The sequence below is a fragment of the Dromiciops gliroides genome, chromosome 4, assembly GCF_019393635.1.
Source record: "Dromiciops gliroides isolate mDroGli1 chromosome 4, mDroGli1.pri, whole genome shotgun sequence".
Classification (NCBI taxonomy): domain Eukaryota; kingdom Metazoa; phylum Chordata; class Mammalia; order Microbiotheria; family Microbiotheriidae; genus Dromiciops; species Dromiciops gliroides.
In genome coordinates, this window is record NC_057864.1 from 469,369,868 (window position 1) to 469,394,383 (window position 24,516).

The following is a 24,516-nucleotide window of genomic DNA, read 5'->3' on the forward strand; positions in this document are numbered from 1 at the left end:
GCCCAGGGTCACACAGCTAGTAAGTGTCAAGTGTCTGAGGTCACATTAGAACTCAGGTCCTCCTGAATCCAGGGCCAGTGCTTTATCCACTGTCCCACCTAGCTGCCCCTGGATTATTATTCTTACCTTACAGCTGTGGAAACTGAGGCTCACAGAGGTTGTGACTTGCCCATGGTAGTCACATGGCTAGTAAGTAGCAGAACTGGGACTCCCACTCCAATCTTCTGACCGATCCAGTTCACTGACCCATCCCACGGCTCTTCTACCACATTGTGTCGCCTCTTAATCAGTAGAGATTTATGGGTGGAAATTGTGACCAGGCTTATTTGGCTCAATGGATGGAAAGACTTCCAACAACTAGAGCAAGCCAAGAATGGGATGTGCTGCCTTGGGCGCTGGGGCTGAGTGGAGACCCCTCTTTTGGGATCTCTTAGGGAACCTCCTGGTCAGGCACAGATGGGCTGAGGGATCCTTTCCTTTTCTCAGGTTCTTTGGGTAGTAGAAAGCCCACGGGGACTTAGAGTCAAGAGGCCTGGGTTTGCCACTTCCTAGTCATATGGCCTTCCCACCATCACTCATCTTTTAAATGAGGATCACACCTGTGCTACCCGCTCCATAGAAGCTGGTGTGGATGGAAACCCAAGTTCTTAGCCTTTCTATCGGTAGAGTAGAAGCTCTGGCAGGTCCTCCCAGGGAGGAAGGCCTCTAGGAGAGCCCTGAGATGGACCCTGTCCATTATTATTATTATTATTATTATTATTATTATTATTATTATTATTATTATTATTATTATTATTGTGGAGCAATTGGGGTTAAGTGACTTGCCCAGGGTCACACAGCTAGTACGTGTCAAGTGTCTGAGGCCGGATTTGAACTCAGGACCTCCTGAATCCAGGGCCAGTGCTCTATCCACTGCCCACCTAGCTGCCCCAAACTCTATCCATTATTGCTGGCTGGCCCTACCAGTACAAAGTTGACCGCCAACCTTAAATCTTTTTGGTCACACATAGCTTGTTGGTCTGCTAAGGTGTGAGGAGCTAAGGTCTGCTTCCATGGAGGAAATAGAAACACTGGTGAAGTTCTGGATGGTCGGAAGTTCCAAGTACTGGTATCTCACAGGGTCGATGCGAGGGTCACAGGACCATGCATTGAGAGCTAGAGAAGGATCCCCTCCTTTTATAGCTGAGTAAATGAAACGTGATCATTCATCGGAAAATGCGCTTAACTGGTAAAGCACTATGTAAATGAAAGCTTCTAATCATCAGGCAGTTCTGGGCTATGTGTGCTATAGGAATTCAGAAAAGCAGAAGGAAGAGATAGATCAGTGGAACAAATGCCTTAATGAAGAAGCAGAACAGGAGCAGGGCCTGTGAGAATGGGTCAGATTTGGAGAGGTGGATGGGTGGATGGGTGGATGGATGGATGGATGGATGGATGGATGGATGGATGAGAGGTCCATTTCAAGTGAAGGAAAACATGGGCATAGGCAATGAAGCAGGAATGTGAGGGTGATGGGTAAGGGGGGAATATGATTTGAGGAGTAGAGGGGAATAAGGTCGGAAATAAGTGGGGATAGGGTGGGGTCAAATTATGAAGGGACTGAATGACAAGCAGGTTAGATGGCATGCTAGGCATGCACAGGGAACCCCCTTAAGCATAGCGCTAGCATAAAGAAGTCTGTATCTAGGAAGATTAGCTGGATGGAATGAAGGGAACAGGCCAGGCCAATGAAGACTGATCAAAACAACGCCAGTCGGAATTAATCTTTAAATTTATTTTGCCAGACCATGATCTGTCCGATCAAGATTGTTCCTTGATAGCAGCTGGTAAAGGGAAACTTCTCCGGCTCAGAACAGAGTACTCTGATGTTGAAGAACAGGGGAAAAGTACACGTTGAGCCAAGATATTGTTTAAAGATGGATCCTTGTTGAGGTCAAAACAACAAACTCCCACGGAACCATCCCAAAGAAACAGATATCTGGGAAAGGAGAGTGAGCAAGCTTATGGCCTGGCTTTTGACTCAGCCCGAAGCAGCTTTTGGCATCATAAAATGCAACAGCCCAGCTGGGAAAGAAGAGATGGACCGCCACCAGAAAGCCTCACAGTTAAAGCTTTTATTTTGAAAAATAAAATACAAAAGTCATTGAATTGTAAATGTACATGATTCCCCGCCCTCTCAGAAATAACACATCATTCTTTAAATAATTAAGCAAGTTCACACCATCCACATTAATCAGATTTCAACAGGAACAAACTGTTCTACAAAACATCTGGGATTGAGCACAGACTACCCACTCCCAAAGTTCCCCGCCTTAGATCCCTCAGTCTTCTTTCAGAGGAACCCCTTTCACAAATGGAAGGTTTAGAATCAGATTAAAGAAAACTGTGGATCCAGCAGCTGCAGCGGAGATCTGGCCCTTGGAGGCATCTTTTCCCCTCCAGACCTTTGACCCCTGCAAGGTCCATGTAGTACCTTACTCTGTTACCACTGAGGTACAGGAGCATCCTGGTAGGGAAATAATTCACTTGTGACAACTGAACTGTGCTTGATGGAACCCACACACGGGAAGGGGACGGACGAGAGAGAACAGGGAGAAAGAGGCTGAAGATTCAGGTCATGAAGTCCGAGCCACTGATCTCAGCCTGGGGATGGACGGACAGACAGGACGGACATTCCTAGAGATCACCCATCCCTTGAAAAGGCAGAATTCCTTCCTAGGGTGGAGGAGACAGAATATCATTACAGGTATGCCCTCAGCTCCAGAAACCTGCCCAGCCTCAAATTACACACGGAGGCAGGGAAATGAAGGGATACATGAGATAATCAAGTGAAATGTAAATAGTACTTTAAGATTTGCAAAGCACATTGAATATAAACGTGTGTATGTACATATGTGGGTTATACAAATGCATGTACATATGTGGACATACAAACATACAGAATTTTGCTAATGCCTGGCACTTAGTAGGTGCTTCAGAAATGTTTATTGGATTGGATTCAGACCTGTACATAAAGTCCTTTCAGTCTCATGGCAAGCCCCGTGTGATGGCTGTGATGGGGATCGGCGCAGACCCCAAGAGCTGGCAGGGACCTCAGGGGTCATGAGGACCAAGCCATGCCCCTTGTAACCTGCCTGGCAAAGGGATCTGGATGCTTCCACTGTACTTCTGGAGATGTGCGGCCTGAGGGGGTGGTAATAAAAGGAATCTAGCAGCAGATGACAGGGGGTTTACAAAGCACTTCAGGCTACATTATCTCATTTGAGCCTTACCACATTACCCAGAAGGCAGGTACTAGGATTATGCCCATTTGTACAGAAGAGCAAATGCTGCCCGCCGGCATCCAGAGGCAAGCTTTGAGCTCAGGAAGTTGTGACTCAGGGCTGGCCGCTTATTCATGGCCACATGGTACTTGGGATGGAGGGGAGAATGGAAGCTTATTCATGGCTACTTGGGCTGGAGGGAGATTGGAGCCTGAGGCTCCTGCCTGAGAATCACAGAATGGAGAGTTACAGGGGACCAGCTCCCAACCCTGCCCAGTCTCTCGCTATTTTCACTGGGCCTAAGAATGCCCCCCCCCCCCTTGAGCTCTGAGTCAGGAGAGACCCTGGGTTCAAATTCCACCATGGACCACCAGCAGCGTGATGGGGACAGGGGCAATCCAAGGCTAAGATGGCGGTCCTTGTTTTCCCTCCCTGGATGACTTGTTGTAAAGCAAGTTAATTGCTGTTTCCAGGGCCATTGTTGCCACATGAACTCCAGGGGAGGGCCAGCTGGGGGTCATCTCGGAGAGGGGTTAGTTATTTAAAGGCCCAGACTTCAGTAAGGACGCAGCCACCTAGTGAGATCTCCAAATGAGCAGGTTCCAACCAGGAGAGGAAGAAGTTCCAGCAGGGGCTGGCAGTCTCTTTTGGCTATTTCACAGCTCTGGCCTCTCTAATCACCTCGATCTCCAATCCCTCCCACTGTTAACACAGGCATGACAAATGCCCTTCAAAGGAGGCCTAGGGGGGCAGCTAGGTGGTGCAGGTGGATAAAGCACCGGCCCTGGATTCAGGAGGACCTGAGTTCAAATCTGACCTCAGACACTTGACACTTACTAGCTGTGTGACCCTGGGCAAGTCACTTAACCCTCATTGCCCTGCCAAAAAACAAAGGAGGCCTAGGAACGGCCTACTCCTTATCTACCAGATCCACCCTGCGCCCCTCTGCTACTTCATTGAAGGGTCTGTTTCCCTGATCACACTTAGCTGGGATTATAAGGAGAATGAGCCTCCAAGAGAAGCAGCATAGAGAGCTGGCCTTGAACCTAGGAAGTCCTGGGTTCAAGTTCCATCTTTGCTTCATACAGGCTATGTGGGGTAGGGCCAATGCGCCTTCTCAGTGGCTGGCTACCTTTTTAAGATGCTACATCACTGAGCAGGTGGCCCAAGCTACCTTGGTGGGGGGGTCTCCTCACCCGGGAGTTTCAGGAACATGCCAGGTCCCCTTCCCTTCAGCCCACCCCACTCCTCAGGGATGTCCAGAGAGCCTAGAAGAAGCCTTGGGTGGAGCACTGCTCTGGGCACTGACTCCACCTCTGTCCACCTCCCTCTTAGCGGGTGTGGCTGGGCACCCATGGCACTCAGGGCCACAGTGGCCTTAGGGATCATCGCCCCTTATTCTACTGAACAGAAAGACGCAGGGGGGAGTCACTCATTCAAGGTCACCCAGGAATTTCAGACGGCAGAGCCGGGACTCAGACTCAGGGCCTCTGCTTTGCAGGCCCCGGCCTAGCACTCTCCCTCCCGGCACTGAGTGCTGTCTCCGTGGGGGCTCTTTCTCATCTTTGGCTTCTAAGTGTTTGGCCCCCAAAACCGTAAAGAAGCCAGCCCTCCGGCCCCTGCCCCAACTTTAATAATACAGGTTAGCACGGACTCCACAGCATGATGACAGGAATCAGCCAGTGTCTTAAAAATTCTGCTATTAGTGAATGAATATGCTCCCTTACGGTAGGGAATGTGTGGACACCACTGCTCACATGTGCGATTCATTAACTGTGCAATTACAGGCCAGAGCTAGGGGGAGAAATGATGGTTTCAAAAGGGAATCCAAAAAGCTTAAGCCCAAGCAGGCCTGCTGTCACTCTGGGGCGGGGGAGAGCAGGCTGGGGCCTCCAGAGCTCCTCCGCCTCAGCTCCTGCTCTGAAATGATAGCACCGAGAAGGGCTGCTCCCAGGCCCGCCTGCTCTCTTCCAAATGCCGCCTCGTGGGATCCTGACCGGCAGGACGGTAACAGGAGAGATGCTGCCCCTGGAGCCAAAGCCCCTGGTTTGGATCCCCAGTCCGGGGGCCTCGTACCTGTGCGACCCTGGGCTTGTGACTTAACCTCCCTCACCAGGCAACTGTATCTGCCGATCACCTTGGGAAGCAGGTCTGTTATCACCATGCCCGTTCTACAGAAGAGGAAACTGAGACGGCGCAGAGAAGTTAAGTGACTTGCCCATGGTCACACAGCTACCAAGTGCAGGAGGTGAGATTTGAACCCAGGTCTCTTCTGAGTTTAAGTCAGTTGTCCTGCTGTACCTTGGGCTAGATGTTGTCTAGGCCCCTTCCAGATCTAACACTCTTCAGTGTCTAACCTGGGCTCACTGGGGGCACCTGCACAAGATCTGGTAAAGCCGCTTCTGCTGGGCTCTCTCCTAAGACAGGCACGCCAAAGGAACCTGATTAGAAAAATACAGAGCACCGTCGGTGCTTCTGACCATCACCTTGTGTGTGACAGAGGCGTCTCCACTCTTCTCTACGTCGCCAGGTTCATTCTGTTAAGGAAGCAAAGAACGGTTTAAAACACTTTTCAGTCAATGGGAGCAAGACACCAGCGTCACTGGCCGAGGACCCCAGAGCAGTAGCAGCAGCAGCAGCGCAGCAGCAGCAGCCAAGAAAGCCAGACAGCCGGTGCTCACAATAAATGCGGCACACGGCAATACTCGAGGCTCCTAGATTAGAGCTGGAAGGGACCCTAGAGTTCATCTACTTCAGGCCACTTATTTGAACAGATGAGGAAACTGAGGCCTGGAAGGCTCGAGTGACTTACTCAATGTCACACAGGCAATAAATGGCAGAGCCAGGATTCAAAGCCAGGTCCTCTGTGTAACAACTGCTGATGGATCCAAACTAGGCAAGGCTCCACGAGGAAGCAGAGCACCCTGTGGTGGGTGTTTTACTAAGCCCCCATAATGTGTGAACACAAAAAGCTGAAACAGCCCCTGGTCCTCAGAGAGCAGATATTGTACTGGGAGAAAGAGGAATAAAGAGCTAAGTAAACAGGAGAGAACAGCAAGAAGGAGGGGGATGGGAAAAGCCCCCTGGGAGACAGCACAGCAGCTGGGCCTGGAAGGATTGGGAGAGGGGGAGGGGAGAAGGGAATGTAGAGGAGACCTGGGGACCCCCAGGCCCAGAGTTACGGGAATGTTTGGATGAAATGTACCATGTGCAGAGCAGAGATTGATGGGAATTATGTCTAAAATGACAGGCTGAGCCACATGGCCTTGGCTGGGCTGACCTCCACCTTGCCTACTGAGGAAAGGTTGGCAGAGCAAGTCAAACCCACAAACAAGACACCACATGACACTTTACTAGAACGGATGCCAAGGAACACGGCCCAGGTCCCTCCTAAAGCCCACTCGAAGCTCTCTTGTAATCACTTCCAGGTACCACCCCCAAGGGAAAGCACCACACCTCCCCTTCCTTTCCTGCCTCTTATAGTTCAGACATTTTGGGGGAGTCATTCAAACCACTCTTGTCCCTCTCTGTATTACTAAGATATGCTTAAGCCTATCGTTTCATTAGTTTTGTGCACCGGTTCTCAAAGTATGGTCCAAGGACTCTGCGGGTCCCCAAGGCCATTTTCAGGGGGTCCAGGAAGCCAAGTCTATTTTTCATAATAATACTGAGGTGTCATATATGACTGTTAAAATACTCCTTCCTTCCAACCACTTATCTTTGTGATCTCAGATTTTTTCACAAGGCTTCAACTGAACAACATTTCACAAGAACAGATGGAATGCAAAAGCAGATATGGGGAATATAGATGTTTGCTATTAAGCCAGACATTAAGGAGATTTGCAAAAAGTATGTACAGTCATGGCACTCTTCTCCTAAATTTTTTGTTTTGGAAAAAAATCTATTTTTCATAAAGTAAGTAATTGTGTGTCACCATGTAATAGGTTTATTATTAAGTAAATATTTTTACACATTTATCATTTAATAACATTTATTTTAAACATTTATTGATTTCTAACATGGCAAATGTCAAGAGACATTACCCACATAAGCGAGAGTTCTTTGCGGTCCTGAATACTTATCTATTTGTTTGCTTGTTTATTTATTTATTTGTTATTTGTTTGCAGGGCAATGGGGGTTAAGTGACTTGCCCAGGGTCACACAGCTAGTGTCAAGTGTGTGAGGCAGGATTTGAACTCAGGTCCTCCTGAATCCAGGGCCAGTACTTTATCCACTGTGCCACCTAGCTTCCCCTCTGAATACTTTTTAAGAGTGTAAAAGGATCCTGAGGCCAAAAAGCTTGAGAACTCCTGGTCATGGGACTCCAGGCCAAGGAAATTCCCCCTACCCATTCAGGTAAACACTTTGTATGGGACTTGCCTAAGGTCATACAGTCTGTATCTGTCAGAGAAAAGGCCTTCCTGGCTCTGAGGCTGCTCTCTGCTATTCCAGGCTTGTTAACACTCCACCCCCCCACCTCAGGGAAGTGATGACAGGAATTCTATCCTAATGGCTCTTCTAGGTCCATAAATGATTGTAAGATAAAACCAAATGATGGGAGGCAGTTAGGTGGCACAGTGGATAAAACACCAGCCCTGTATTCAGGAGGACCTGAGTTCAAATCCAGCCTCAGATACTTGACACTTACTAGCTATGTGACCCTGAGCAAGTCACTTAACCCCCATTGCCCCGCAAAAACAAAACAAAATAACAACAACAACAAAAAAAAAAAAAAAAACCCCCTCATAGATCTAGGAGTACTTGCACAACTGAAGATGTAGGAATGAATGAGACTGTCAAAGAAAGTAGAAAGAGAAGGGGGGTCATGACCTTGGGGGTACCCTCATTAAAGGCTTAGGAAGAGGAAGAGGAGATAGTAAAGATGGACAAGCTAAGGTTAAAGAGGTAGGAGGAGAACCAAGAGAATGCGGCATCCCAAAGCCAAGGGAGGAGAATGCATCCAGTGAGAGAAAGTGGCCAAGAAGGCGGGGATGAAGATTCTGGCAATGAGAACATCACCGATGCCCTTTGGGAGGACAGTTCAGTCAAGTGGTGCGGGTGGAATCAGGACTGCAAAAAGGTGTTGGTGGTGAGCCGGGGAAGGCACTGGGGGTAGACAACTTATTCTAGAAATATGACCCCTTGGGGGATGGGAGACGGAGCAGCACCAGCTTTGTCATATTCCATCAGCAGAAGCTGGTCTTGCTTTGGGGCCCCAGATAACTGCTTTTGTTTCCTTAAGGAGTCCCTTCAACCCTAGATGTTGGTGGTGGCACGGCCCAATAGCGGCTTCTCTAGAGGGGAACATGGCAGGCTGTCACAGAGAAAGGCAGGAGAGCTAAATGATGTTCCCCCCACCCCCCCGGGAAGCCGGGCTAGCGTCACAGGAGCACATAAAGATGAAGGTTCTTGGTGGGGAGACGCTGGCACCTCCGGCCTCGCTGTGGGGATCCCCAGGCAGCGAGGGCCTCCTGGTGGACGGGCAGCTCCCTTGTTTCCAGGTCTCTGCTCCCATGATCAAGGCTGCCATAAATAGTGCTGGATTGTCAGGCCTTTATTTCAACTACAACAAAGCATTTAACTGACCCCTTGGGAGACGGGCCAGCAGTGTGATCTCTGGGTATGTGCCTTCTCCTTGGTCCAACTTCTTTAGCACCAATCCAAACTGCTTTATCTAAAGCTCAGGCCAGTTCGCAGAGTCCCGTTTCACTAGCTTATCTTTCCATAACGCTCCTAAAACTGCCTGATTGCTATCTTTTGTCATCTTTGCCAATCTGTTGGCTGGGAGATGAAACCTGAGAGTCGTGCTGATGGTGCATTTCTCTCATTATTAGTAACTGAAGCCACGGTCAGTGAATGATGATTCATATGAAGGAATGATTTTATTCTTTCCTGGGCCCGATAACACTCTGTGGTTGTTTGTCTTTATGTTTTTATAGATGTTTCAAAAACCAATTGTTTCATTTCCCAAGTTGCACCTGCCTTGTAACAAAGAGGTGGTTAATAAATTATTATATCTCAGCTGACACAGAGACCTCTCGGACAATGCAGGCCTCCTCCACGCCGGAAGTCCCCCCTTCCCTGACAAGAAGGGGGACGTGTGCTGTGCCATCAGTCATCTAGAGACTGTCTAGTGTTTCCAGAGCTATGTCCTTGATAAAGGTAAAATGGGTTTTAACTGAGACATGGTGAAGGAGGAAAATGCCACCGAGCCCGTGGGGAGAAGCTTCATGGTGGTATCCTCCCCTGATCCCCTCTGAACCTCCATGTTAAGGTCAAATACCCAGATCCGGCAGGATTCCTGACTGGCCCAAGCCCAGGGACAAGGAGGATCAGAGAACAGGACTTTCTGGTGCCCAGGCTCTTGCTGGTTCTGAAATCAACTGTGTCTGAAAGAAGTGATGGCAACAAACTATTTTTTATTTATTTATTTATTTATTTTTAGTGAGGCAATTGGGGTTAAGTGACTTGCCCAGGGTCACACAGCTAGTACGTGTTAAGTGTCTGAGGTCGCATTTGAACTCAGGTACTCCTGAATCCAGGGCCGGTGCTCTATCCACTGTGCCACCTAGCTGCCCCAACAAACTATTTTGTACAACAATGGTGTAAAGGCAGCATGGCACAGTGGAGATGGATCGTGAGTTAAAGGGCTGGGCTCAAATCCAGATTCTGTTGCCAGGGAGCTCCCTGTGTGACCCCGGGCAAGTCACTTTTCCTCACTGGGCCACAGTCTTCTTATCTGTAAAAGGCAAAGGTCAAACTAAATGACCTTTAAGGTCCCTTCTAGCCCTATAATCTTATGAATTAGGCAAATGACAGTCACCCAAATAGCAGGGAATATTTTCCCTGGGAGAATAGGGGTTTTCAACACAACGAGGTCAAGAAGCCATCTAGACTCCCCTGTTTAGAAAGGTAAGTTCTGAGGGCATCTGGGTGGTGCAGTGGATAAAGCACCGGCCCTGGAGTCAGGAGGACCTGAGTTCAAATCCAGCCTCAGACACTTGACACTAGCTGTGTGACCCTGGGTAAGTTGCTTAACTCTCATTGCCGCTGTAAAAAATCCCCCAAACCCACACACACAACACACACAAAGAAAGGTAAGTTCTGCTCTGATGGCCCTAGTCCCTCCACTGAAGGTCAGCTCCCAAGGACCTGCATTCATACATCCTTCTGTCTGGTCTAAGAACACTTGTTAAGTGTCTGCTCCGGTAAGGCCACATGCTCAGTGGTGGAGATAAGAGGTGAAAAAGGACCCAGTCTCCTGCCCTCAAGAAACTTACATTCTAATAGAGGTTGTGGCATCCAACACACCCACAGCCAAGACCAAGGTGGGTAGTCGGGGCAAAATCCTTGAGGAAAAGCCGAGGAGAAAGAGAAGGTTCAGTCAGGAAGATGAGGGACAGGCTTCGTGGAAGGGGCAGCCACTGAGCTGAGCTTTGAAGAAAAATGGACCCTTTTAAGAGGTGGGGAAGAGGCACTTGGCTTGTCCTACCCTAATCCTTGTTGAAAGGGAAACAGCCCTTGGTCTGGCTCACCTGGAAGACTGCGTGAAGAGGATGTGAGGTGACAGAAGGGCGGGCCTTCCATCCTATCACTGGAGAGCTAATGGAGACTCCTGAGTAATGAGCCTTGGGAACGTCACTCTGGCCACCACTGGGAAGGATGAACAGAGTGAATGACTGGTTCTCCCAGCCTCTGATTTTAGATGTGGGTGGGGTGTAATGCAAAGAAGGCAGTGCTGCCTCTAGGACATACTTCTGTCCAGTCACTGAAGTAAGAAGCAGGACTTTCTTGGACAGCCATCATTGATAGCTGGCACCTTTCTGTCCACATCATCTGGCAAGTCCACACACCCTACTTTTTGGACATCAGGCATCCCAGCTAATGGAAAGGTCTTGGTTCTCAGAAGGCAATTAAAAGGGGATTAAAGATAACTCTCTGCCCCTGCCCACCTTATATGACCATTTTTCATCTCTGGGTTTGGAGGGTTCAGAATCCACATACTTTCCTCTTTTGAAGTCTCCCATCTTGGATAGAAGCACCCTTCTCCACAGTCAGGGAATGCATGTGAAGGCTGGGACCAAACACTAGGCATGAACTATTCTCTCTCATTGGCTCTCCTCAGATAATAGTCCCATGAGAATGATTACATATGCAGTCAAAGACAAGTCACAGCACCAATAGCTCCATTATTGGGATGAGACCTTAAGAAAAGGGGAAAAAAATTCTTCCCAAATGCAAACTAGTGGGCATGTCCAGCTGTTTGTCCAAGGGAGGAGGGTAAGTCTCTTTTCTTTTCACCTCCTTTCCCAGGTATGAATCTCCCCATCCTAGCTTCTTATTGCCCCACGCGAAGTCTTTGTTCACAGCTTTGGGTTTGTAGCACATTGATGACAAAGCTGATCCCCATGACCATGGCTTCTTAAAGGAGAAAAGCACAGACTAGACCATGAGAAAGAAGAGGGAGAGGGGAAGCTCCAAAGAGCCCTTCCTGAGAGAGACAAGATGCACAAACCAAGTCTACACAGTGACCAGGCCAAGAACCTTTGCATTTATGTGGCCTCAAAGAGGAGACGAGTTCCCCATCCCTCAGAAACAGAGTTAGATGTGAAAGGAGAAGGAAAAGAAAGAGACTCTTGACAAAGGAGAAGAAAGGCTTCTATGAGAAAAGGTGGAAAAGAGAAGGAGATGTCCCCTTAGACTTGGAGAGGGGTCGCCGTCCTGCCCAAATGGGGAAGCAATTGTCTCTGTCCAATGTCTTGTTAGCCCAAAAGCTTGCAGAAGAACTCAAGGTCCTTAGAGTGAATGGAGATAAATTCTGCTATTTCCAGGAAAAATCTGAAATGGGAACTAATGCCATAGAAATTACTGAGATAAAAGACCCCCAGTAAGAACCTGGCCCGCAATGTTGTGTTAGCACTCAGCTGACAGATGGATTATAGAAAGAATTGTAAATAACCTAAATATCCAGCAGTTGGTGAACAGTTGAACAAACTCTGGTATAATGATGGACTAGAAGACTACGATACCATTAAAATGCTACACATGAAGAATATAAAGAAATTATGAAAAGCTTAGATGAAGTGATGCAAAGCAACAAAAACAGACCCAGAGCGGTACATGCACTGACTCCCATCAGATGAAAGGAAATACATCATCGCTAGACACAAATACAAAACTAAATGAATGAACAGAAAACAGCAGAAATGAAGGCATGACTAAGGACACATTCCTTTTAAGCATAAAACAGTATTGAGTAGATGCATATCTGGTTTTATTGTTTACAGTTAATTGCACAATAAAAAAATATAAACAAGCCACAGCCAAATCCACCCCTTGCTGCCCGACTGTAAAGTTGCTATCTGTAAGGGGCTAAAATTCTAGCTGGACTGTCTAAAATTTTAATAAGTGGTCACCATAAATTATAAGCTTTAGCAAGAGTTTAGACTTTTAAGTATTTATTAAGGAGCATAAGAATTTGGTGAGGAGAGAGAAAGAGGCCAAGGTTCTTTCATCTATCTATCTAAGGGAGCCAGCATCTCTGCTCCAGCCAAGCTGAGGTCCCGGGCGAAAAGAGCGCCCTCACCCTTTCTTCGTCCCTGAAGCCTCCCATGAAAAATGGAAACAGGGCCGTACACACACACACACACACACACACACACACACACACACACACACAGCTCCAAGCTAATTGGCTGATAGCTTTGATCGACAGTACCCACAAGCAAACATCACTTCCTGACACCAAGGCCACATGGCTTATCCTCAGGCCAGAGCTCACAAAATGTTCCTCCCAGCAGGGGCATTATTCCAACTCTCACACGACCAAAGATTCTATGAATGGCCAGAACTCTAATCAAGCATAATTCCCAGTCCCCTGACATCTGTTAATCAATCATGTGATTGGTGAAGATTTATGTAAAATCTCTTTTTAAAAATCCTACCAAGAGCTAGAGGCTGAAGTGCGGCGTGAGGCCTAGCACTGCACCGTGGGCTTCATGAGAAAAGGTGAGCCGATGTGTTCTGCCCACACTAAGGAGGGTTCTGTTCACACAGCACCATCATTTTACAGGCTGCCCTGCTCAAAGTCTGAAAGTATTTCATGAAGGAAGTCTTGTCTGTCACGCCTCTCTGAGATAATCTGGACAATGGATCTCGACTCTGCACTTTTTAATTCTTTAATCAGCCTCCAAGATAGACAGCATTAGGTTTTGGGGTTTTTTTTGGGTGGGGGGTGAGGCAATTGGGGTTAAGTGACTTGCCCAGGGTCACACAGCTAGTAAGCGTCAAGCATCTGAGGTCGTATTTGAACTCAGGTCCTCCTGACTCCAGGGCTGGTGCTTTATCCACTGTAGCGCCACCTAGCTGCCCCTGACAACATTACTTCTTTTATCCTCTCTGGTGGCTGGTGAAATTCCAAATTGATCTGAAGGCATTTTTTGGGGGTATAATCCTGAACAGATAGCCTGGATACTTCTTTTATCTGACTTCCAGGATGCTTGAAATTCCTTTGATAGTAAATGAGTCTTTCATATACTGTTCTTAGTTACTGCAGAAAGTGCAAATATTCCTTGGTGAGGCAGCACCAGGTTCATTTCATACTAAAGTGTAAATGACTGATATCAGAATCTTTCCTGAGAAAAGATTTCTATAGGGGCGATAAGAAGAAAGCAGGAAGGTTCTAGGTCATTGAAGGAACTAAAGAGATTGGTGAAATATGTTGCAGACTGCTTCCAAATTGTCTATGGAGAAGGAGAGAAGGGGTTCATGAATGAATGTGTGCTGGTCAGAAATGTCTCAGAGGTCATTAAAACCCCCTAGGCCAGGGCTCTCTGGGCATCTCTTCTCCCTTCTTCCTATCTCATGCTTAGAGAAGGCATACTCATCCTGGGTAACTCCTTGGTGAAACTGGCTCCTTTGGAAGAGGGGATGGGGTAGACCAGCAGAGTGCTGGGTCCAAGCTTCTGCTCTGTCACTACTGTGTGACTTTAGGCTAGTCACTTCCCTCCTTTGGCCTCAGTTTCCTCATTGGTAAAATGGGGGGGCAGGTGCTGGCCCATTTAGCTTGAGTTTCTCTTCAGCTCTAAACCCCACTTTATGCAGGTTTCCATGGGGTCCTTGAGGCACAGCCCCCTATTCTACTGATGCTGAGGGTCTCATGGCCCCCAAGGCCTGTGTACAGAAACCCAGCTCAGTTCAGTGTCTTCACTATCAACACGGAGCACGGGTTTCTCCTTCATGATACCCATTCGGAGGGCTCGCCCCCCACCCCAGGGAGGGGAGCGTGGAAACACTCCTGAGTTCTGGTCATGTGGCTAGCACATGATTGGGAACTATGGGAAGTCTGCAGTGACTCAAGGGAGGAAACAAGCTCCAGACACTCTGCATCTGCTCTAACAATCTGGGAGTGGAGGGTGACGATGGTGGCAGTGGCTGGGGAAGCAGCTGCAGGAGCCACTGCAGCAGCAGCAGCAGCAGCTCACGCTCCTAGGGAGCTTCAAGGTTTACAAAGCATTGTTCCACAGCCACTCTGGGAAGTGGGTAGGGAAAATATTTTTCCCATTTTACAGATGGGGAAACTGAGTCTTAGAGAGAAGTGAGGAGACTTGACCAGGGTGACTAAGGTAAGACATGTTAGAGCTGAAATTTGAATCTGGACCTCTCCTGACTCTAAATCCCGAATTTTCCTCTTTTCCACTCCACCAGACCACCCTTCCCAGGGGGGTGAGGGGGGTGTTTTTTGTACACAGACATTCCCTGCTCCAGCACACATAGAGAAGCATAAAAGGGTTGTGGCATAGATGAGATCAGAGCTCCACTTAAGTATTGAGGAGTGGGAGCCAAGCAGTGTTATGTAACAACAATCACTCCCGCTTCCATCTCTTTCCCTGGACCTCAGGGAGGATGGACATGGGTTTGCTCATGGCAGTGTCACACTTTCATAAACTGAGTAAAAAATAAGATCAAAGTTTCATCAAATTGAGCTCTAGGAAATAACTCAAATGGTGCTGCCGGCTCGGTCGCATTACTGAAGCAATTGCATGCGGAGGAACAGCGGCTCCACAACCAACAGCGAGCATTACCTCTGGTGGGCAAGCACAGCGTCCGTGTGTCACGCACCAAAGAGGGGAAGTGGATACTGTACCTGTGGTTTGTCTCTAAGGAAATCAGGTAGCTGGAATTCTCCTTTATAGACCTGAAAAACACAAAATGGGGAGCGCTTTAAACAATGTTATCTCTGCAGGTTATTAGCGGGCCTTCAACCACGGGAGGACCATGGGCTGGTCTTGGGCAGCAGCTGCCCTCTCACTTCCCAAGGCCTGCCAAGGTCCATGCTTGGTGCTTAAGGGCCTGTTGGGAATTTGCCAGTGCTAGAACAGCAGATGGAAAAGGTTGGGCTAGCTTCCCATCAGCTCTAATTCCCTCCCACGCCATTTTTTGGCTCCATTTCTGGCTGGGAGAGTTCTCAGCATGTCCGAAAACCCAAGTTCTGATCAAATCAGCCAAGGAGGAAAGTCAGCCTTGGATAGACCTTGCCGGGTAACAAGCACAAATCTTCCATAGCTTAAGGACAGATTTCTAGCAGCTTCTTTCTCTACATTCAGGAACAATGATGCTTGGTTTAATTTCAGCTTTGCCTTTCTGACAAGGAGGGTTTTTTTCCTCAAAGTTGATTTACCTGACACTCCTATGTCTCCTGAAATTATGGGTGACACGTCAGTACTTTAAGGATCTATGACTTCATTGTTGTGGGTATTCTCTGCACCAATCCAGCTCACAACCCTTGCACATCTTAGTACATTGGGTTCCAAACTTTATGTAACTCAGCCCCACCTTTCTATTAAAAAAAAGTTGTGCTTTGCTACTTTTCATAAAACAACCTATGCAAATAAATAGTTCTTATCTTGTATTTTCTTTTTCTTTCTTTTTTTTTTTTTAGTGAGGCAATTGGGGTTAAGTGACTTGCCCAGGGTCACACAGCTAGTAAGTGTTAAGTGTCTGAGGCTGGATTTGAACTCAGCTACTCCTGACTCCAGGGCTGGTGCTCTATCCACTGCGCCACCTAGCTGCCCCTATCTTGTATTTTCTTCAAATAAAATTAGAAATGTCTTACAAATTTAATAAACACCCAAACAAATTCTAAACATACAACAAAACCAGATGCTTTTGGATAAAAATAATTTATAACAAAAAATAAAATACCATTTAATTTTAATTACTGCACATTTCTCACGACTACAACCATTCTCATGTTATCTTAATTTTTAAAAAGTCCTAGTTTTGGAAAATCAGTTTTGGAGAAACGATATAATTATTCTGCATTTACCAAAATGAATGATGTTGAGAAACATAATAGATTATAAAAGATAGTACTTTTTAATTCCCACATTAAAAACTGCTGAACCTTAAGTTTACAAACTTCAAGTTTAAATGCAGCTGAAGCAGCTGACAAGTCATCTGTGTCTCAAGTCTTCTCAACACTGCTTCAGTATAACCTTTTGTCCATACTGTGTTAAATGATCACTGAGCTTCATTCACTGTCATAGGATCAAACACTTAGAGCAAAATGGGATCTTAGAGGCTACCTAGTCCAAAACCCTTATTTTGTAGACAAGGATATTAAGGCACAGAGAGTGACTTGCCCAAGGTCACACAGAAAATTAGTGAAAAGGAAAGGATTTGAACCCAGCTCCTCTGATTCCAAAGTCAATGCTTTTTCTTTTGTCCCATGTTGCTCAGACTGAGCAGTCTCATTTTTATTGACTGTGGGGGAGTTAACAGCACCTGAAAATATCCAGTCATTTTGGCTGTTGCATTATAGGACTCATGAGAGGCCTCTGTTCCCTAAGGAGGGAGTGTGCTTCACTGGGTAGAAAAACTCCACCTTCAGAGACAGCCTTTATGAGCTGCTGTGGCTCATCAAATCTTGACCACACTGCTGGAGCCTCCTGAAACTTAACAAGGTGGGTTTCCAGACACTCCCCATTTCACCCTTCAAACCCACAGCTGGTGCTTCATTGACATGAGCTTCAGGACCCAGGGTCACCATGGCATCACATGTGGCTCCAAAGGGGGGAGATTGTAGAGGATGAGGAAAACAATTAAATATGTAACTTACATGATGCTTATTTTCTCAAATTAAAAGTTTTCCATAATCTGGCAATCAGAACCCTTTTTCTTCAACATTTACTGGAATATATCATAAATAATTCACAAGACAATGTTCCAAATCTCTGAGGGATTAATTACAGTTTAAATCAAATAGGGCTTTCCAGCCAATAAAACTCAGCGGCATTGCCTATTTTCATCGGAGCTCAGAAATCTGGACAAAGGCCAGCACTAATGGAGGGGCAAAACAGCACAGATAAGCGTACTGTGCTAACTCAAAGCTTGAAGCAGTTTCAAAGTCAAACTGTGAGACCAAGTTCCTATTCCTTCTCTCCCATGAAGCCCCCTCTGACCAGCCCTTCCTTCACTGCTCTTAGGAGTCATACTCACTAGTAGGTTCTAAAGGCCAGAGGGCCCTATGAAGGAGGGAGGGAGAGGGCTTTAAGCTGGAGAGGCTCTTTTTGAATTCTTTGCTCTATGTAACTCTGATTAGTTCTCAGGTGAACCTTGGGTGAGGTCACAAGTGAGAGAGTAGGATGTCATTACTGATGTCTCCCAAACTGAACACCTCCCAGCATCTCATCACATTTTGATTGGAAAGGAACCTAGGAGGTCCTGCCATCCGACTCCTCATTTCATGGAGTTACATATAACAAAGAATTCAAAAAGAGCTCCAGGATTGAGGCAGAGAGAAGTCAAAGACTTGTCCCAAATCCTACTGGTAGTAAGTAGCAGAAGCAAAAGTCCAACAAGGTTCTCATCTTCTGAGCCAGTTGCCATTGTCTCTAGACCAAATGGCTTCTACTATGCAATAAGAAAACCATGGCAGCCTTGTCACAAAACCCAGAATTCATTCCTGCCCTCAAGGAAATGAGAATCAAATACTTCTTCCACACAGTAGATTATCAGATTATAGCTCTGGACTGGAAGGGGCCTCAGGGGCCATCGGGCCAAACTCAAACATTTTACAAATTAAAAAACTGAGGCAGAGGCAGCAGAAATGACTTGCCAAAAGTCACAGCTACCAGGATCTGAACCCAGGTGGTCTGACACCTGCAGTCAAATCTACAGGTGCTACCTTCTTTCTCTTTGTTGGTTTCTCCTTCTCTGTTTATATCCTTAGCTCAGCCATCCATTCTAGCTAGAAACATCCTTTCTGTGCCTGTCTTGATTTTTTTAGCTCAAGAAACAAAAGTACTATTTTAAATGTTATAAAAAGCCACCTAGATGATAGTTTATCATTTCTGTTGTTACTGAATTTAAAAGAAAGGGGCTTTCAAAAATGAAAGACTTGATGATGAAATGGGGGAATTGATGAAACATCCTGGGGCTAAAGTCAGCTTCTACTCTGTATGCAATCAGGAGCCTTTGAAGGAAACAGTGTTGATTTAAGAAGCAGTTAATACATATAATTCTATTCAAAAGAATAGTGGTGGTAGAGAGGAGGGAAAATGACTAAGTAATTATATCTGGAGACAGGGCACTCTGGGTAAACTCTGAGACTCCAAACATCTGCCTTCCTTAAATGCTGGTCATAGCTTAAGCATGTTATCAAGTATAGGGTAGGCTGGGAAAGGATGTCTGGATACATCTTGGGAGCAAGAAAAGCATTTTCTGCAACAATTGGGCCAGGTTCATTATTCCTCTCACTCTGGATTCTGTGGAATAATTTCAATGATTTATCTCATAGCAGCATACTTTGGTGGTCACTTGACCTTTAACAGATTAAAACTACCCTAAGATTTTGGGGACACTGTGTATAGCCGCCTAAAGAAGAGAAGACTTGAGTGGGAACAGAATTGCTATCTTTGGAGTCTTTAAAGGGCAATGGAGAAGAGAGATTGGATTTCTTCTGCTTGGCCCCAGGTCAGAAGTAGAGACAGTGAATGAGAAACTGAGCAATTTGTGAAGAAGCAGATTTTCACTGGAAGAGAGGACTTCCTGATGGTCGCCGCTGTCTAAAAATGGAATGGGCCGTTTTGGGAGGTACCGGACTCCCAACCAACGGAGTGCGATGCGTGAAGCAGCACAAAAGAGGATGCCATTGGCACATCAAATAGCACGAGCTCCTTGTTATATTAGTGGCAAAGTTCACATCGGCTCCAGCAGAGCACAGCTCCGAGGAGAAACAAGACAAATGTTTGGTGTCAGATCGAGTAAGCAAAATGGCCCAGGAGGCCCTCGGCAGACAAGAAGCTGGGGCCCACACTGTCAGGCACTGCTCTTCCCATGGGACAGGGATACATTCCAGTGACAAAGCTGGTGCTTCCACAAGAAACCAGATCCAGGCTTACACAACAGGAAGGCCATGAATGGCATTTCCTTTGATTAAAGGAACAGGCTTGGCTGGACACAGTCTCTTTGTGTGGTTGGGTTCTATGTCTGTGGGAGTCGGCACCCTAAATCCAAGGTGTCTCACAGGGACAGGGAAGACGATGTGGCTCAAATAATTTCAGACTTAACAGGCATTTATGGGGAGAGTGGAAAGAAGGCTGAATTTGCAGCTTAGAAGATGGAGGCTTAAATTCCGGCTTTACCACTTACAACCTCGTTATAACCCAAGTCAGGACATTTCCCCCACTTTGAACCTCTTTTATACCTACCTATCTGAGGGATGGTGTCAAAGGCCCCTTTCCAACTCTAAATCCTAAAGAACCAGACAAAGTCCCGATCTTCCGGATCTTCCGGATCTTCCGTTTCCTCATTCCTGAAAGGGGAGAACCAAACCTCCGGAGCTTTCCCCAGGTTGGGGAAGGGAGGAAACAAGAAGAAAACAAAAAGCATGTTCTAAGCAGGATGGGAAAGAGACGCCTGGTACCACATCCTGGTGTAAGCGGTGCTGGCAGCATCCACGTTCCACATTCCTCTGCTTTAAGAGTGCCCTTACAGTGGGGCCATGGTTTGCCCCAGAGTCTTTGAGATGCTCCTAACCTCGTGTCTCAACTTATCCTCATCCCCCACAAGCCACGGGGAAGGCAGAGAAGGGACAGTGATCCCCAAAAGATAGCATCATGGAAACAGGCATGGTTCCACAGAGAGTAAGTGCCAAAGGTGGATTCAGAGCCAGGTCTTCTGACCCCACTCAATCCACACACACTGGCGCTAATGATGGGCGAGGGGGGGGTTGATGCCGACGGGCTAACAAGCATCTTTTGGGAACCCTGGAATCCCTCCTTGTGGCTGCAGTGCACCTTCTACCACATTGACTGACTGCATTCTGGGTCCCCTGGAAGGCCAGCTGAACCCCCTGGAGCAGAATGCCCGTTAGGCACCACGGCCCCTGCAACTGACAGGACCCCTGCTTCTAAAGGGGTTAGTCTAGGCTCGGCATAAATACAAAAAAGCCCAAGAACCCAGTAAAGGCTGGCTTCACTGTGAACAGCGGCAGGAGTTGGGGGAGGGAGACTCTCAGTGCCTGAGCATCACGGGGTCACTTTCTTCAGGTCACCCCTCCCTCTTCTTATGGGCTTGCTGGGCTTTTGTCTAATGAGTCAGAGAGAGGTTGGAGGGTTGCTTTGAATTCTCCCAGAGAGCTGGAGTCCAAAATGAAAAGCAGCATAAAAGAAAAGGCCATAAGCAAAGGAAGGGCTCTCTCCAGAAGCTTTCGTATGTGGCACTGACCACATGTTTCCGTCTGAGAAGCTCTGGCTGGCAACACACAATATTTGGAAAGAAAGGGCTGATCAAAAAAAAGCAAATCGGGTTATTCCACTGCCATAAGCTTGGCAGCCAAAATCAACTTGGAGTTCCTGGAATACAGAGTCATAACTCCAGCCTTGACCAGAGCCCGAAAGTCTGGGACTACCTAGGCAACCCAGGTGAGAGGCCATATGGCATTTGTCTAAGGGACCTCTGTAGCTGGGGGCAGGTGGGGCTTCTAAAAGTGAGCCGTCAAAGGCCCCCAAATGATGACATACCTATTTTCAATCTCTTCCAGACTGATTACGAACTCATCAAACACCCTATCACATATAACTGAGTCTTCTGGGAAGAACACCCATTTATACAGTGCTTTCCCATACATTGTCTCATGTTCAATTCTCACACCAACTTTGTCTTGTGAAGGAAGCCCACCTTTTCATTTCCATTTTGCAGATGAGAACAATTTTAAGTATCTTCAAATCAAAGGCAGGATTTCCTCATGCTGAAAACGAAGGTGAGCTAGGCAGCTTTGAATGTGTTTTCCAAGATCCTGCCCATGAGCTGGTCCAGAATGTTCTCTGACTGCTTCTTATAACTTATAACTACAGGAAGCCCATGACTATCTATAGGGTGTGCATCCCACAGGTCACTAGGATGTGCGTTGGAGCCAGGAAACTGTATTTCTTTAATAAAAGGCAAATAGTCAGTGATAAAGGACATTCTTTTTATTCATTAAACTAATGAAAGTAAGACATAACTAAACTTAATTTTTTAAAGTTTATGACCTAACTTTACTTTAAAAACACAAACTCTGTAAAAAGGATCTTGTTAATCAATCTGTCCCTCTAAATAACAGAACTTTCAGCCTTATATTCTTGGCTAAAAAAGCTTCTTTCTAACTGGACCTTGTGCTACCCTCACTTGTGCTTTGCTATGAAGGGCATGTCATGAAGGTGAAGGACTAGTGACCAGAAGTGCATCCTTTGTTAACATTAAGTTTTAACCTAACTGCCTCTTGGGCCTGTACCTTGCCCAGAACAGCTGAGTAGTACAGGGGATAAAGCATTGGACTTGGGGTCAGGAAGACGACCAGAGTTCAAATCCTGCCTCAAGTACTTACTAGCTGTGTGACCTTGAGCAAGCCACTTACCCCCTCTGCCCGCTTTCAGTTCCCCTGTCCATAAGATATCCCAATCTTAGACAGGGATCATAACAATATCTATTCATGAGGTTGTTATGAAGATCAAATGAGATAGCATATGTGAAGTGCTTTGCCGATGTTAAAGTACTATATAAAGGGTGGTTGTTATTAGCATGATATTGCCAAAAGAGTCATGAATTACTGGCTAAGCTGTGGAAAACAAAGTGGAAGAGGAGTCAGGGGAGGAAGGGGAGGAAGGGGAAGAAGAGGATTCGGAGAACATCCCTTGTGAGGGACTTCACTTTTACTTATGATGCTCAGACCAGTTACACTTCCCAGACTCCCCTTGGGTTTTATGCAGATGAGTGGCTGGAGACAGAGACCTGGACCTTTCTTAGGTATGAAATGTTTCCTTTTCAGCTCATTTACATTTCGATGCTGCTATTCCTCCTGCCTGGCATTAGTCTAAACAACAACAACAACAACAGGGGCCGCTAGGTGATGCAGTGGATAGAATGTTGGGGGACTGGATCAAAAAGAACTGGGTTTTGGGGCAGCTAGGTGGCGCAGTGGATAAAGCACTGGCCCTGATTCAGGAGGACCTGAGTTCAAATCTGGCCTCAGACACTTGACACTTATAGCTGTGTGACCTTGGGCAAGTCACTTAACCCTCATTGCCCTGCAAAAACAAAAACAAAAGCAAAAACAAAACAAACTGGGTTCAAATCCAGACTCAGACACTTACTAGCTGTGTGATCCTTGTTTCCCTCAGTTTCCTCAACTGTTAAATGGGGATCATACCAACACCTACTTCCCAAGGTTGTTGTGAGGATTGAATGAAATGATCATTGTCAAGTGCTTGGCACACAACAGGACACCCCTTTACATCGTCGATAAGACCCGGCTCCAGGTCACAAAGGTAGCAGAGCTAGCATTTAAACTCAGGTCCTCCAACTTCACTCCTCCACAGTATGCATAGCCTGCTTAAGCGGGCAAGGAGCTGTATGATGGATTTTATAGACATCTCTATCCAGGGCAGTTAAATGTTTCTGAAAAGTCTTGAAGTATAAAGCAATTTGGACAGTGAGCCTCTACAGAAGGGCTCATTCCCTGCAGAAAGCCAATCCAGCCATGCTTGTACTGTAGTTATCAGTTACAGCAGCAACTGACAGAGACAGGACTGGCCCAAATGTCGGCCGAAGGCCTTCAGAGCTGGAAGGCCCCCTGGTGCTCAGCTGACCTCATGCCCTTATGTTACGGAGGAGGACACTGCACGTGGTGCCCTTTTGGTCTAGAAGCACCAAATCATTGGAATTATTCTGATGCTAAAGGGGCAAAGTCACCGACCAACCTCTGAGGCTGGCTGAGCTTCCTCAGACACACAACATGCACCACAAAATCCCTGAGTCCTCTAAATGAAACAGGGATTAAATGTAGTCATACTGCTCATATTTTTAAAAATGAAAACCCCCAAACAGCTCTCCCATTTCAACATGGCAAAAACACCAGCATTTCCCAAAACTAAGTAAGTGCAGGAGACTGGCCATATAGGAAACAATCGTGTCATCTGTGAATGGATTGAAACTGGAAGCTGAAGTAAAAACCAGCCTTCAGAATAATATAAAATATAAAAGGTTCCAAGATGGCCCATCCCCCACTCCCCCCATTTCCCCAAATACATATAAAGTTGCAGGGGAGATAAACACCGGGGTTTTAACCTAGTGGTCTTGAGTTTGACTGATATTGGGGCCTAGCATTCATCTGCCCAATTGCCTCACCAAAAAAACCAAAAACCAAACAAACAAACAAAACAACAAAGAAGAAGCAGGCCAGGGACCCTCATAATTCTGCATCTCCTTCAGAGTGTATAGCATGTGCTCAATAACAGCAGGTTCACATTTATTTGTATTTTATGGCTACAAAATGTTTTATTGTCGTTACTTTGAGTCTCACAACACTCCGTGATAGAATTACTTCAAATATGGGTCAGAAAGTCACAATTTATAGGTGAGGAAATGGAGGCTCAAAGGGATCCAGTGACTTGCCCAAGGGTCACCTGGAGAACAGGTAGAAGACCTGGGATTTGAACCTAAGTTCAAATTGGATTCATTGGATTGAAGATGTTGAGTTGGAAGGAACCTTAGAAGTTTTCTCATCAAACTCTCTCTTTTACACTGAGGAGCCAAGAGGCCACCAGACAGGTAGTAAGTGGCTGAGCTGAAATTTGAACAGTCCCCTGCTGCCTTCCCCTAAGTATCTGCTAAACAAACGAAGGCATCCAGAATCCAGTGTCCAAACAAAGCCCACCATGACATATTTAAAGCCAAATAAAGAGATCACGCCTGTATCTTTCCTAAGGTT

At 46.6% G+C, this 24,516-nt stretch overlaps 1 protein-coding gene across 4 annotated transcripts in view; it reads right to left on the reverse strand.

Annotated features, from left to right (window-relative positions):
• Positions 1-2,099: 2,099 nt before the first annotated feature.
• The window catches only part of TPST1 (tyrosylprotein sulfotransferase 1), a 121,453-nt gene continuing 99,036 nt past the window's right edge, over positions 2,100-24,516 (reverse strand). For 3 of the 4 annotated variants that reach the window (XM_044002252.1, XM_044002251.1, XM_044002253.1), the window contains 3 exons: positions 15,409-15,459; positions 5,750-5,800; positions 2,100-2,715 (listed from right to left, as the gene is read on the reverse strand). In XM_044002252.1, the coding sequence (XP_043858187.1) occupies positions 2,677-2,715; positions 5,750-5,800; positions 15,409-15,459 (141 nt within the window). In that variant the 3' untranslated portion in view covers positions 2,100-2,676. The remainder of the gene's footprint in view (positions 2,716-5,749; positions 5,801-15,408; positions 15,460-24,516) is intronic. The other variant, XM_044002254.1, reaches the window with a different exon arrangement.